This window comes from Charadrius vociferus, unplaced genomic scaffold, assembly GCF_000708025.1.
Source record: "Charadrius vociferus isolate BGI_N301 unplaced genomic scaffold, ASM70802v2 scaffold183, whole genome shotgun sequence".
Taxonomy (NCBI): domain Eukaryota; kingdom Metazoa; phylum Chordata; class Aves; order Charadriiformes; family Charadriidae; genus Charadrius; species Charadrius vociferus.
The window spans coordinates 2,156,087-2,172,798 of record NW_009648250.1 but is presented as its reverse complement, the minus strand read 5'-3'; the positions used below and the strand labels follow the sequence as shown (position 1 = coordinate 2,172,798).

Genomic DNA, 16,712 nt, shown 5'->3' with positions numbered 1-16,712 from the left:
TGCAATGAAAAGATGACAGAGTCCAGATGGTCAGAATGCAGATGTGTAATTTTGCAGAGAAATGGAAATTCAGGGAAGCAAAGAACATATCTTTTTCCCCATTCTTGACCATTCTCCCATTCCAGCTGTCACTACATTAACTCAGTCAGTTAACCATACTGGTCACTTTCCTCCACATTTTTGGCTCCGAGACTGGATTCCAGATCTTAGCCCGGAACAGACACGGAATATATTTATTCCATTCAAAGCCCACGCAGCACACTCATCCATGCATACCTACGTCTTCTGCTGCTACTGAATAACTCCATTACCCGGTATTGTTGTTTTTTGTTGTTTTTTTTTTTTTTAAATAATTCTAAACCAGCTAAATCATCAGTAATAAAACTAGGAAAGAAATCACTTCTGGCCTGCAAAGTCCCAGGAATCATCTTTCACCTGGGCAAAAGTGAATAAATGGGGCCTAAAGGAGCCTAGAGCATCTATTCCTTAATCAAGATGAATCATTTTGGTATATGTGTGGATATAATATATAATGCTACAGCCATTATAATGCAATTTTAATGCCCATGAATGATACATCAGTCCCACAACTGAAATGGTTTCTCTATTGTAATATATCATATGTTTATTCTACATACAGCAGATCTAGCAATCATTTATTTTGGCAATTAATTATGCAATATATGAGATAATACTTTTTTTCAAATGTCAAGGACAGCAATGTAAAGCTGCATTAATTTTGCTTAAGGCAAATAAAAGTTGGGACAAAAATCACAGAATCTTTTTACAAGTTCTCTGTCTTGGATGTCTGCCTCTCTGAATAGATATCTTCCAAATAAATTGACTACAATTAGTAGCCTACAATTTTATTATGCCTTTGAAGTTTCAGTTTATGGTTAAGTCTGGAATTTTAAATGAAGGTAAAAGTTTTTTCAGCCTAAACCAGCCCCACCCAACAACATATTTACTTCGAATACATCTTTCTAATTTAAAGAAATTCAAATTCCTTTTGAAGAGAAAGTGATGCTACACATGTAGTCTACAATATTTTGTGAAATTCACTAAATTCATTAATAAATTTAGCAAGTAAGATTAAAAAATAATACAGTGTGCACTGACAGATTCTGATTAACAACTCTGAATTAAAGGGTACATTTCCTTTCACCATGTCATTTAGACCTGATTCTCAAAATAAAATTGCCTTCTGCGGGATATAAAGTTTCAATATTGCTTCAAGACGGGGCATCTAGCAATGACTGTGTGGTCAGAAATATGTTTGCTTTAGCAGTTAGGGGAATTTAGACTTAAATCCAGTTGGTTTTTAATTCAGCTGAATCACCAAAACTTGATGAAATGCCATAAGGCTGTCTAAAAGAAAGCAGATCTTCCACAATGGAAGAGCTGAGGTCACCTGCATAGCTGCCAAACCATCAACAACTTGGCTTTTTTTTTTTTTTTTTAAAGACAAAGTCACAAAATGGGGCAAAACAATTTTGGTGGGGTTTTTTTTCCCTTCCAACACAAGCAAATCAGATTCTTGATTTATGCAACTTTTAAGTTACTTTATGCATTTTATTTGCGCTGTCTTAACCTACATATTACAGATAAAATTATACTCTCTTTCAACACAATTTTAGCTTTCTGTTTTTGATTTTCCTATTTTACTATCAAACACTTAAAACTAGCAGAAAATGTGAATGTTTCAGACCCAAACCTGGAAGACAGTAGACGTTTCATACCAATGTCCTGTTTTTACATAGTTGCACACTCTCTAATAAATTATAAAACTACACTGAGACAGAGTGATTGAGACATATATTCACGACTTTTGAAAATAATCAACAGGGTGATGAAGAAAGAACTAGAAAGACAAAAGCTATGGCTTTTAGAAAGGAGAGAGAGGAGCAACCACCTCTGAGGAGCCTGGGTCCAGCTCCACCTGCAGAGCTCACCAGACTGGTTTAGCACAGCAAGGTTCAACCAGAAGGTGTGGTTCCCCACTCCTTCCCCCTGAGGCTCTTGGCTCCAGGAGCAGCTAGACAGTGCTAGGAGGGTTGGCTCTCCCTCTGCCTCCCCACTTCCAACCCCACAACCTTTCAACCTGAGAGAGGAAAACCAGACTAGCAAGTTGCATCAGTCCATGGAGGTATCTCAGGGTTTAATTTCACAGGGAACAGAATCAGCCTCACTTGCCCCCCCCCGATTCCTTCTAGTCCCATCTTTTGTGCCAAAATGAGCACTTGGCTATATATATAACAAACAGTCAAAGGAAAAAAAAAAAAAGGTTATCAAAATCTGAACCAATATCCTGACCTCGTTCATAGCCTGGGTCTGTGAGTGGCTTTGGTGACCCACAAGAGACGGGGACAGTGGTGAAGCGCTGTGGGAGGCAGGATTTCCTCTTTGGTAGCAGCAGTGACCTCCACTAGCTTAAACTCCAAGAAAATACTGCCTCTGGCTTAGGTTCCCCGGTGGCCTGTGCTGATCCTAGCTGCCAGGTCCTGCGGCCAGTCCCTCTATCTGCCACCAACCACACAGTCCCCACCCCGCTCCCAGTCATATGGCTACAGGGCAAGTTGATTCAGCTGGCTAACGTGGTAGAAAACTTTTCTCCTCTTTACCCCTGCCACCCAGAATAGTCTGAAGGCTGATCTGGCAGAAGACTCGTCTTGCTACCATGTGATTTCCAGATCCAACCCAAGGGAAGGAGGAACGGATGGGAGAAAGGAAGAGGACAGGCAGGCTATCTTGGCAATAGTTCACCACCAGACTGGCTCTGCTAGAAAGACTGTAACCCACTCCTCTCCTCATCCTAGTTTTTGGAGATTCCACTCTAGTTTTTCACTCCACCGCCTCCTCCATTACACCACCGAAATTGTTGTAGGTCTGCATTGCAAACCAGATCAGTTCAGTGACAGAAAAGATTTTTAACCCCGACCACTCCACTGGGCTGCCACAGGTTAGAGGGAGCCCATGGGCGAAGTCTGCCGTAAGGGCTAGGAACACCTTTATCAGCACTGAAGATGACAAATGAGGAATTACAGTCTAAAACACTGCAGTATGTTTCAGACCACTGGAAAGGTTCATTCCTGCATGAAGAAAGTCTGCCCTCTGAGAGAGAAGATTACTTGAGAGAGTCAGTGAGGTAAGACCTATCAGCATTTTTTTGTAAAATGGAATTGCAGACAAACTAGTTTACAGTGTTTTCCCTCTTTTCCTGTTTAGTATTAGTATTTTAGTATAGGAGAGAAGTACAGTACTTTGATACAAGACTACTGTAGGGCTATAGTATTTACCACTGGAGATGAACTCCTGAAAAAACATAAGTAGATGGTGATCAGTACATTCATCAGATCTGCTGGAGTGACCCTGGCTGATGCCCAGAGGTTCGAAACCAGCGCTCAGTCTGAGCATTTGAAAAGTTGTATGATGTTACCCCATGAGTGGTAAAAAGGCAGGTTAAGGTCAGTTCTAACAGACCACGGCAGCAAAGATGTAGTTAACTCTGTAATCGAGATAGCATGTCCTACCTTTAACTTAACATTCTGTTGGATACTTGGCTGCAACAGTTGAGTTGACGCTAAATTAATTAACGTCTTTTGCATAAATTCTACCCTGGAGGAATGCTTATTGGTGTAAACAATCTGAACAGAACAAAGCTCAGTTTTTCTTTTTCAGTAAAAAAAAAAAAAAAAATTAGATGAGACATCCCGCCATTTGTGCTACTAAAAATATATATAGTATCAGTTTATTCAGACAGACATGAAGATAAATGCATCCATTACATAAAAATACATACATTATATGCAAAACTACTTAAGCATACAGGAGCACGGAACCTGCAGTGGTGCAAAGGCAACAATAATTTAATGCCCTATGTGTGCACAACAACAGTACAGTGTTTTCTGCTTTATAATATTATGATCAGAACTTGCCTGATTCTCCACTACATCCTGAAAGTTTTTCTGTTATGTTTAACAGTATCTCAAGATTTAATTTCCTCTTAGCTCTTCCACAGTACTCTGCAAACCCAAAGATTTGGCTAATCTGTATCTTCCAGTCATTATTTTACTTTCTAATTCAATTTCTACAAAAAAGAAAGTATTAATATAATATGAATAATTCATCTTACACAAGGTGATTTAGGTGATGTAATTTTTTATGTGGACTAGGACAAGAGCAAGATGGGCATAAAGAAGGCCAAAGAGGTGAGACACAAGAGGTCAGAAAGAACCCAGCAAAAAATAGACACATATTTTAGTAGGCAAAAGAGTCTCTGATCTCAAAACATTCAGGACAAGGAAAAAATAAACAGTCAAGGAAACAGCAAGACTTCTGACTGGCAGTTTATTTTAAGATGCTTTTTTTTTTTAAAAAAAAACCAAAACCATGAAGAGAGCCATGATTGCTGAAAATATAAAAGTACTTACATATTCCAAGCTTTGTGTCTCCCTAATCTATCCACAACAGAGACACCAACATAACTTATCTGGATCTTAATTCTAAACTTACTACTCGGTTTGCACAAATGAAAAACAGAAACTAAGTAGAAATCAGCTGAGTTACATGCATATACAGTTACTCCTAATAACTCAGATTGCTAAATAGAAATTTTAATCCTTATATGACAAAGCATAATTTCACTAGCTGTGTCAAAAGCAGAATCATAAATAATATAGTGACTCACCCTGCAAAGCACAAAACCATTCCAACTTCCAGTGAACTTATAAGAAATTGAGCATGTTATGACAATAGATGGAGTACAAAGAAAAGTTGGATTTCTTGTACCCAACAATGGACTATAAATCAAAATGCTCTGTTGCATTAGAAACAGTATGTTAATTAAAAGAACAGTGATCTAAAAAAGCACAGTTTAATGTATATTTTGTCATGTATAACAGTGATACCTCTATGAAACCTACCAGAAATACAATTACTAACCTTTAAGAATGGTATCATAAAATCAAAACTAGGGAAAATGTAAGGTATACTAATTCGGAGGTCAACTCTACCTGTTCCTGATCAAAAGTGCAATTAAGGGAGAAAGTAAAAAAGGTGGCACAAAGTAACTTGCCGAAATTATAGGCCTTTGCTGAGAAGAGACAGGAAAGCCCTACATGGCACATATGGACATGTGGGTGAAGAGCTATGTTTTTGTTTTTAATGACTCCAGTTTTTAAAGGTACATAAACACATTGTAAATTTACAGGCAGGCATATGCCTTCCTCTGTTCATGATGCTTAAAAGTCACATCTCATTCAGCATAAAAGGTCCGCTTACTACAGCTTCTGCCCCCTGTCCCACTCCCTGCCCACATCGCACGCAATACACACAAAAAGTAAGGACTTGCTGTAAGTAGCAAACAGTGAAGTATCATCAGAGTATGGCACCATGGAAGCAATCCAGGGAAGTACTTCCCAAGCTTAGACCCCAGAAAACCTCCTCTGCTCATCCCCCTTCTGTTTACATTAGGAATCTGTCTACTCAGACACTTCCACTGAGCACAGTCCCGGCAGTTCCCACAAGGAAAAGACAGTCTCTGAAGTATGCCTGAGAATACCACATCAGGGCACAAGATTGTACAGGAATGCTACGACTCACTGAACATCCTTTGAAGGGAAATTGGAGTAGCTACACCTTAATTCCATCAGTATGTAGGAATTATCTGCAGGCAGTGCCGTCCAGCCAGCACCAGATAGGCATTGCAGAAGGCCACCTTACCCCTTTCCATACAGTTACTACAGCACAATGTGTATCTGTCTTGCAGGCAACAGATCACTGTCCCCACTGCACTACTTTTCCTCTTCCTGGATTTACTTCTTTATTTAATGAAATACAGAAATGCTATAAAAACACTGGAAAGGACCTGTTCCAATGTTCTGCATGAAAAAAAAAAAAAACACTGCTTGAAAAGTTTGTAGTCCTTAGCAAACTAATAATGTTGAATCATAAAACAGACGGTGCTTAAAGAGCTATAGAATTGGCAAACTTAAGCTCCAATTCATGTGATTATGGCATTAAAGATCCAACCCATGTGATTATGGAACAAAAGCAATCACAACACTTGGAATTTCTCAGCTTCCCACAAACTCAAGTTTTCCATTTGCAAGGTCATATTATATGGACGTATCAAGATGTGCTAGCGCAAGCAGTTCATTGGCAGCTACCTGCCAGCCTGGAGCACTGAAGACAGGGCTTGGTAGGGTTTTTTTGGCAGTGTGCCTTCCAGTGCACCTCAGGCACATGGCTGCTCCTCAACACTTCCATGTCCCAAAGCATTTTACTCATTACTCAGCAGTGCTTCAGAGCTCTCTGAAATAGGAAGCGTGCGTTGGTCGTGTTTCACTAAGTACTTACAGCACCTGGGGGATGACTTCTCTGTATTTTAAAGCTATTTACTTAAAAGCAGAAGGCTTCCTTCTCTATTTTGTTTCACCTAGCAGGAAATACTTCAGTTAAGGAAAACAAGGAGTGTTCAGAAGATAAACTGTATGATTAATAACTCTTGAACAATCAGCAGCATACTCACATGGGAAGTCATCCACAAACAAGGGGTCTATGTTATGCAGCAGTTCCACTCTGGGGGAAGGTCTTCCTTCACTAGGGGAGATTTCAAAAGGACACGTTAATATCCTTTTACAGCTCATTAGGATTCTGCACGGTTTATTTTAAGGCTTTTTGTCATCTTAATACAGAATGAGCTCATAACCATAAACTAATTGCTATCAACTTTAATCTGAATGCTCTTTTCCAGCCTAGTAGCAACAGCTTTTGCCCCTATCACTCTCTCCTGACTTCACTGGTGTTTACCAGGATTACTCACAAGTTTACAGAGCACAGAATTGGCCCTACCAAACCAGGGTTTTGCAGCAATTAACTTTAAAAATCAAACTTCACAGCCTAAGCTGACATGGCACTTGCTATGCTCTCTGCATACCTGAACGAATGCTGAAAGCATTTTGGCTGGGTGCCTTAAAAAACACTAGAGGCATTGCCTACCCCTCAGAAAAACCACCTTCAATTTGTAATTGAGGTCACAAGAATTATTTAGATACTCTGAACCTTCTTGTGAGGAAAAGAAAAATCATCCTTCTTTTTCTAGTCATTGGCTACACAGGGATGGCATGGAATGAGCCTCCAAAGTTACCAATAATTTTTCTGAGTTAAGTAAAACGGAGTCCTAAAAAACTAAGAAAAAGAAACTTACTCCTTAGGAAAGGCAACATGAGTAGGACGACAAAATTAGAAAGAACCCTGGCTACATCATGGCACAACAATATTTTATTATTTGACAGCTTTTTAGAAACTTAAACTTAAACTTTTTAGAAACAGGGAACTTAAATTGTTTTCTTTTTGTTAAGGAGCTTCATTGTAAGACTGAAAAATTCAATGAGGGCCCCTAAACACTATGAATAAAAAAAATCAGGTAACATAAAACTTAGTGGAAACCTCAAAACAGCTATTATTTCAATATATAAAATATATAATTAAACAATATTTACCTGTAATTTAAAATTTTCAATAACAACTAACTAAAACTAATATTGTTCTATTCCATTTCTACAACAATTTCTGGACACTAGACATTTTGAATAAGTACAAAATTAACTAGGAGGATTGGATGAAAGATTAAATGCATTCAGATAATACTGCTTTGGAATTAATACAGAGGAAGCACAATAATTAACCTACAGCATTAGTAATTCAGTATATAAAAACTGCCACAAAAATGTTTTTCCCAAAATGTGTGTGAAAGGTTAACTCTCCCCCGCTCCCTGCACCCTAGTATCTATAGTAGTCACACTCTTAAGTAAGGAATGCTTGGCCTTACTTAACCAAGTTTTATCTTAGATTTAATAGACTCTTACTGTCTGTAGATGCTCCATCTACAGCTGTGGTCAACTGTGCCTTTTGCTGCCTGTTCATAGGTAGCGGTAACATGAGCCCATCAGCACAAGTTAAACTAGGATGTGAATTTATAGCATGTGAATGACTGCAGTAACTGCTCAGGGAGTTTCTGAGCTGTATCTACATTTTTCAGCATCCTTTTGAAAGAAAGCAAACACCAGAATTATGTTAGGTAATCTAGTATCTTCCACCAGAGTCAAATACAGAAGAAAGCAGCTACTTAATCCTATGTGCTACTCCTATTTGTGCGTCCAATATTCATATAGTACTGTGTAATTAGGAAGTCAGAACCGAGGATATTCATGCTGTTCAAGCAGACTAGTACTACTATCATATCATTAAAGGTAATTTCCTTTATAGCCTTGAATCTGAAGGATACTGTACACTAAACATGGCTACGAATATTATTGCACAGCAGGTAGAAAGAACACAAAATATAAAGATTACACCTGCATTCATTTAAGTTTTGCATGCTGCAGTTGTAATTTCTATTGAATCCATTTTTTTCTGGGCTAGAATATTGGTATTAGTAACTTGGAACTGTGGTTTATATAAAATCATGAGATATACCTCCTGAAGCTTATGGCATTGCTGTATTAAGCTCTGTAGCATATCAGCTGGCACTGAACTGCTCGCTCAGTTTGGGTGTTATTCCGGTAATTCTGTTGCACACAAAATGGAGGTTTATAACCAGCATACATTATTTGCAAAACAATAGCCATAGAAAAGAAGATGGCATTGTACATTGAAGAAAGTGACTAGCTGACAGAAAAGGACGTCAGGAAGACAAGAAGCAATGTCTTGGGGATGCGAAGTGGAGAATTTACACTTGTGGCAGGGTTCCCCTTCCCTGTGCCTAAATTCTGTCCTCCTTCCCGTTTATGCAGCTCCACGCTGACCTTAGTCCTCTCAAAAGACACAGCCTCAACAACAGATTCACCTTGGCAGATGTTCTGCCAAGGCTATTGTGCATCAGCAACATACTCCAGCCAACAGAGCCAGAATAAGAAAGCAGTAAGATTCTCTAGGGAATCCTGCCTTTGTATTTTAGTAGATGCCAGCGTAACCATAGCTTACAATGCTCTAATTTTAGTATATTTATTTTTAGACTCCAATATTCTAATATATTGCTCCTCTCCCTAAAAATAAGGAACTTTTTCTTTTGTCTGGTTATTATCCCACCATGTCTGACTGACTATTTAATTAAGCAGTTAAAAGGTATTGTTTCCCAAAAAAGTCCTCTATGTAAGGACATCTTGCTGAAACATACAGACTAAGTTCAGAGTTGGTATAAGAATCAGCTAGTTTATTCTGAGGACATCCATCTATCTGCTTTGCAAACTTTTTTAAACAAACAAATATCTATTAATCCTTAGTGAACATGAACAAACATTTACATGTGATCTTTCAGTTTTGTTGTTGTTGTTGTTGCTAAATAGGCAGAAGGTGTCCTTGGGAAGGAATCCAAGGTTTTTCAGGGTAAATATGTTTATCTTGCACAAAAACATCCTCAGTGTCACTCAGCAAAATCTGAGCCTTTATAACCTTGCCATATATTGTATTTCTCTGGGTCATATCTGTACACGCTTTCCTAAAATAATTATATTTCAGATACACTGGAAATAAACATTAGTCTCAGCTTCACATTGCTCTTTCTTCAGCATTAATTTATACCACAATCATGATTTTTTTTTTTTCAAACAGGTGTTTAGTTCCTAAAATGAATGTAATCATTTGGTACACAAGAAATCAAGTTGATCTTGTTTCATTTACTTCATCTAGTAAATTCTGGTATTTCCAACATTATAAAAATATAAAACTGAAACTCGTCCTGCAAAATGTATGAGTAAAACTTGAAAACCTATGCTTGCTAATAAGCTTTGAAGAAATACTGGTATTTTGACTGCATTTTATCCTGAATCTCTCAGTACCTATCACACTGCTTCATGTGCTCTACCATTTGGTTTTCCATTTTCCTGCTAATTCAAAATAAAATATTTTTTCTGAGCTCAGACATACTAGATACTCAGTACTGAAAAGCAAAATATATCAAACCAATGTATCAACTAGGGCAAATTTCTACATAAGTAAAATCATTTTGCCTTGTGTCTCTATTTCAATAGAGTAGCAAGCATCTGGAGAACAGACATTTCTTAGAAATGCAAGTGCGTTTTGAGATACTTGCCTGGAAACATGCAGTACAGTTTAGATTCCTTGACTACTTGAATTTTAGTGTTGTTTTCCATTTATTTTTCTTGGTATTCTCAGTTACTATTTTTGTAAAATATATTAGTGATATTATCCTGTATTTTTAGATATAATTTCTAATATGTACATGCACGGTTTTAGAGGTTCCAGCTATATCGTAGTGTTACCCATGGTAATCTGAAGTATTAGAAAAGTGCGATCTGCTATGATTTATGTAAAAGGTTTATACCTGAGATGGGAATGGTCTGATGGATATCCAAACTGAGTTGGTACAGTGATACTATCCTAAGTTATTTTTGAAAAGAAGTTGGGGACATCAAAGGGAAAGTTAAATCTAATTCCAAAGGTACTTGGAGGAAAATGAAGCTTAGGAACTACTGGTCTACAGATACGCTGCAACAAATATTTGGATGGAAAAGTTTTTTTGGTGTCCTGCTATCTTGTACTGTAGAAAACTGTGGCAGAACAGCCAAGATTGGTGTGAACAGTGAAAGACTGGGAAGACCTGCATGTGGAGACAACAGCATGAACACACAGCAGGGAAAGGGCTCTCATAACAGCCTGTGTTAACGACACCCACATTAGCAGGTCAGCAAGACCCCAACACATCTAGACCAGTTTCACATGACAGGGAGATAGGGAAACACAGCAGTGACGGCACCTGGTGACTCACAGAAAAGCAGCACCAAACAGGTACAAAAAGGCATAACCAGAACCTGTGCATGGTCACCAACCTAAGAAGAACACAGAAGATGTTAGAAGGACTTGACAGGTGGCATCCCTGCACCTCTGCACCATCACAACAGATCCTGGGCCTAACATCTGGTCACAAGCACCGTGGTGGCTGGCTGCCAGATACATGGCTTGAAAACCAGTGCCTGGCTCCTGTCTACTGGGCAGATTTCTGAGACACACACCCTTTGGTGAGCGAAAGCCTCAGACTCCGAGAGCGAAAGTACAATCTGCTTTATTTCAGTTTCCATTTTAAATAACATCACTTTCCTCTTCCATTAGGTCTCTCATTGATACCGTGTTGGAACACTATTTCCTACACTACGGGGTCAGCAGATCAGTTTGGGAAGGGCAGACAAGCTCTCGAGTTCAAAGTCCCTGTCAAAGAGCTTTTAAGTAGCATGCAAATTTTTACCTAAGAAAAGAAGTCCAAACAGTGAGAACAAGAACCTTGTATTTCCTCAGTTTCCTGTATTGTATGAAAGAAACATGAAGTATAGCTAGCTAAAGGTATTTTTGTCCACAAGAAACATGCGCTCCTGAACTTTATCTTTTCATGCCGATTGCTCACAGACATTAACTTTCTTCTGGTTCTTCAAGTCAAAATTAAGTAAAGAAGGCATGAAATGAACAGTTGTATATATGTGTGGGTTTCAGCGCTTCTATTTACTACAAGAACTTAATATTAGCTGATGTCATGTTAAGGCAATTCCTAATTTGGACTACCAATCATCTTAAAATCTTTACAGAAAGCTCATTTTGGTGTAGGATTTCAGAATTTATATTTAGGATTTCAAAATTTATATCTAATTTCTATATTATTTTTATCATGATCTATATTAAAAAATATATTCCTATGTAGTTATTTTCAGAATAATATTATTTCTATTTGTTATATAAATATATATGTTATATGTTATATAAACATCCTTCGAAAACTGACCATTTTTACACAGAGATCAGACAGTTAATGAAATGGATGCAATATTTTTGAGACTTCTGAGAGTATCTGCATTGTTTCATATATTCTTTTGAATATCTAAATCAAGGTTCCAAATTTATAACCTTTTTCCCTCTGATTAGATACATAAGAAACAATAGGCTTAGGATTAAAGTGCACCAATAAAAAAACCACCTGAAAACTCAAACACACAAGAAGCATATGGAGTTACTTGAATTGAACTGGGCTGAAAAAAATACAGATGTAACACAGTGATTGGCAATTCATTTACTTTTTTCAAATGAGGTTGAATCTTAGCAAAATCTAATTTCACTCATTATGACCAACATATTTGAACTTTCCATCAGATGTCACCAAAAGGGCACTGTGCCTTCATTGTATGCTATCCAATATTCAAGTGACCTTTTGAGTTATGATCATGAAATTTAATACACTCATTTCTCCTGATTACATGGGAAAATCATGTGAAATTTGACATTTCGGCTGCAAGGTCAGCCAAAGAGCAGCCTAACAGTTCACGAAAACTGCCTTTTTACCCCCTCTGGACAGAGGCCCTCTGTTTGGCACTACTGAAAATATTGGAGGTCACCTATTCCTTAGCAGTGCCAGTAAACATTGCACGCAGCTCCTCCACGAAGAGATAGGATTCAAGTGCCAGGAGCATGCAGGGGACGCACAGCTGTACCTATCCTTCCCCATGTACAACTTTCCCGCTGAAGTAACCTGATCTGAGAAGATCAGTCCATGACAAAGAATACCTGGTTGAAACTGAACCTGAATTAGGCAGGAATTCTGCTGGTAGCCGGAAGAAACGTCTAAGGGTTAGGAGTACCCCAGGATCTTGCTGATGCTAATTTTTCCCACGGTAACATCGGCATGTAAAACATTTTACTGTCTCTTGCTGGACAGGAGTCTCCATTCCTTCCTGGCAGTTAACTGTCCCTGGCCTCAATTATACACATCCTTATCTTCTTCCACTTGGAAGAGAGCCATACAGCACACCTGGGCGCAAGGCCATGAGCTCCCCGCAAACTCCAGATAATGCAGAAAACTACCCCGTAGCTCCTCAGAAACAGAGGCAGCACTAAGAAAGGAATCAAGCTTAGCAGTTTCAAAACAGGTAATCCTTCTAAAGGTACAGTGAAAACAATTCTGAATTCAAGATATGGGGGGGTGGGCTGGGGGGGGGCTCTTTCTTTTCTTTAGTTTCAAGGTCTATACGTGGCTAACCAGCGACAGGTAGATGGGTTCAACTCTGCCTGCTCTAACTCTCAATTTCTCATGTCAATCTCTAAGCCAAACGCTGCTCACACTTGTTTAGGAACTAACTCCTGCAATACATAGTCTGGGATGCTAAGACACACAAAAATCAGGGTTTACCGTAATGCGCTATGCAGAAAATAGCTACATTTCTCCTGCAAGCTGGGGTGGGAACCCTGAGAAGGGGACAAAAGGTTATAACACACATAATATAGTATTGTCTGGCTGCTATAAAAACATAACAAAGACTATCAAAAGAAACAAAATACTAATTCTCAGATGAATGGCATGTAGGAAATAGAATTGCTAGTCCTCTTATTCTGCTTTAGCAGTGTTAAACTTTCCGTCCTAAATTATTCTTATGCGAATTAAAAATGTATTCAAGGACCAACTAAAACAAATATAACGTCTAAGAATGTAGACAACAGGATTTAGCCCCATCAATGAATATATTACATGCAGCACAGAAGAGGGAGAAACAAAGGAATTTAAACCATGCAATTTTTGCAAAGGAATTTAAACAAATGTTACCGTGCAATTTTTTGCAAAGCTACAGGTTGCTTACAGGAGTTTAAAATTCTGCAGTAACTCAGGTTTTAAGGACCTGCTAATCCATTTTACTAGAATAAAAGAACATTAGAATAAAAGAAAAGCTTTGAATGATGAAGGACTGAGCGAATATAAGTCTGTATTGAAGATACCCCAAAGGGCCAACATCAGTGTTTCTTTTGATAGTTTGTTCCAGTGAAAAAAATCACCTTTACCAGTTAATGCCTATTTCATTTATTCTTTCACATTCTATTCTACTGACTCTGCTGAGTCACCAGAAATAAGCACATATTCAGATGTGCCCAGAACCCCCAGTATCCAGTATTCATGATACCATTTTTATTATTCTTTTCCAGAGGAAAAATATATGGGATTTAACTCATTTTTCTTTCACTGCACAGAAGACCCTCCATTATCTGAACTAACGGTGTTCGGGATATCCCAGTTAATCCAGACAGCACAAGAGGTGCAAGGAGTCAGAGAGAGCCCAGTAAAAGTCATTAGCTTGGTCTCAGTGCCAACCCAACTGGAGCTAAGCTGCCTCTTTTTTCATGTCTGCACTGTGCTCCTGAGTGCTCCAGCTTGCTTACACAACATCACGGCCTCTCAGGAACCAAGTCAGGTCTACTTTTGTACTCAACCTCCCAGGTTTTCTGAGACACTGGAACAGCACAATACACACCTCTTCAAATGGTCACACTTGGAGCCAGCCTGACAGGCCCTGCACTGAGCTAACAAACCATCAAAATGGAATCCGGGCTCAGTGAGTTTAACGTCTGCGTAGGTTTCCCACATGTTCATTTCTGCAGAGACACCCAACTGTGCTCTGTAGAGAGTAGGGCAAGGTCCATAAAATTTACTACCTTGTACTCCGTGCTGTGCAAAATCAGTTAAGGTACTTCTGGATCACAGAGCATTCTTTAAAAAGTATTCCACATTTATGCATTGCTGTGTCCACACCGATAAATTCAACACACCAAGTTAAAGCTGTGTGGAGGTTTTGCATCTGTGACCAGGATTAATTTGCAACCTGCATAATTCTCTCATGGATAGCAAAGGTAACTGCACTTTACACCTTCTCTTTATTTAGGAAAAGGAACTTGCAATATTCCACCCCCACCCCCCCAGTTCCAGCTCTGTTGTCTGGGCTGATTAAATTTTTCTCATACCAGAATGCTGACTCAGTGATTTGACATGCAAGTTACCTGATAACTTTCCAAACATCAAAGCCATCCAAAGGCTTAGTGCCATTGGTATGTCCTCCAGCAAGGTGCACCAGCGTTGGCAGCCAGTCAGAGATATGGATGAGTTCATGATTTTCTACACCTTTTTGTTTCAGTAAAGGACTTGCAACAAAGCCTACTCCTCTCACTCCTCCTTCCCAGAGGGTCCATTTTCTTCCCCTCAGCGGCCAGTTATTTCCACCTGCCATAGTCTGCCCTCCATTATCTGGAAAACAAGTAATTAAAAGGAATCATTGGTAAGAAAGAAACAGAACAATCCTTCACACAACGTTTATTCATCCATTTGAAAAAATAGTTTCACGATATAGGCATGTCACGCAAGTACTCACATAGTGCTGCTCAGTGTTCATACAATGCCGTGTGTTCAGAGCATGTCACAAACGTAAGTTAATTCTCACCAGAGTCTTACAAATTACTACAATGAAACGCTATTGCTAGGCAGGAATGATACCATACTACAAGCCAATGATTTAGAAAGACTTTGTTGAGAGCAACCTCTGACACCGATTCTAAATATCATCAGACATCCAAAGCTTCCAGAATCAAAGACTTTAAAAATGTATTTACAACTACTTTACAGACCACAAGAAGAGTTGCTATCAATGCCATCATTAGTACTCAGAATACACTGTTTTCCAAAGCATTGTTATACTTAAAATGGAAAACTGTTATTCCAGTAATGGAAAACTGTTATTCCAGTGTCAGGACAATACCTGTACTCCTAGTTTAGAACAATTTTTTTCCCGCTAGATTTTTAGGCACCCACATAGATTCGTAATGTCACACAAAACAGTTTTTCACGCAGAAGAAGAAAGCCCTAACAAAGAGTTGAAACAAGTTAAAATTGTTGAAGCAATTAAAAAATATACTGAATTTATTGTGTTTGGTGAAAACAATATAAAAGATGGTTTATGTTCTGTAAACAGAAAAAGTTTAACTGTGACTACAGTAACTCAGAAAGATCTACATAAATTAGAGATAGCTCATGTAACTCTTTTTAAACTCTCTCTGACCAAGCTTCCACATTTAAATAAAATCTAGATTCCTGAAGTTAACAGAATTACTGATTCTTTGATGTTACTTTTAGTACTGCTGTACAGTTGTTTTTCTTCAAACATATTTTAATGATCTTGGAAGAACGTTGACAGCAATTCTTTCAAGGATAATTTTTATGTACTTTAATAAGGTTAAAAGTCTTTCAAATAGTAGTTGTTGAACTAGTCAGTGTAATTTGACATCTTTATATTGTATTTTGTGATTAAAAAACAGACATTTGAGGGAGGAAACAAGAAGTACATGTCCAACACCTTACAGAAGAAATTCACTGTAACTACAATGGAACAAAATGATCCCCTTTCTGTTTCATTAATTAAGGATCATTGTAAACTTCCACTGTGAACAGCTTTCTACTGCACACAGAAAACCCTTTTTGTTCTACTATGGAATAAACTAGTGCATGTCTTTGTAAAGACATTAAAAGGTAGAAGACTAAGCTAAATGAAGCACTTGGAAAAAATAGCATGATTTGGAAAGTGTAAAGTAATCTGTGGCCCAACTAGCTTCCAGTAGGGCTGCTTCTGTGTCCAGCACTCTTGGGTTAAACATAAATAAATTAAGAGCTTCACTGTCTTCAACATGAAATCCAGGCAACCAAATACTACCTAACAATATTTCTCAGACAACAATGTTGAGCAATGAGATCTGAGAATTTAAGCAGTTGCTCGTTACAAAACAAAACAAACCAAACAAAAAAAAATCAGTTTTGACAATTCCTTCTGCTTTTAGAGTAAACAGGAATTCCTGTCAGGGATACTCACGGGACAGAGCTTTCAGTAGCTTTTAACCTTTGG

At 38.3% G+C, this 16,712-nt stretch overlaps 1 protein-coding gene across 1 annotated transcript in view; it reads right to left on the bottom strand.

Moving 5' to 3' along the window:
• The window catches only part of ARSB (arylsulfatase B), a 67,991-nt gene that overhangs the window by 18,892 nt on the left and 32,387 nt on the right, over positions 1–16,712 (bottom strand). The window contains exons 6-7 of the mRNA XM_009884238.1: positions 14,824–15,067; positions 6,530–6,600 (exon numbers count right to left, since the gene is read on the bottom strand). Of these exons, the coding sequence (XP_009882540.1) occupies positions 6,530–6,600; positions 14,824–15,067 (315 nt within the window). The remainder of the gene's footprint in view (positions 1–6,529; positions 6,601–14,823; positions 15,068–16,712) is intronic.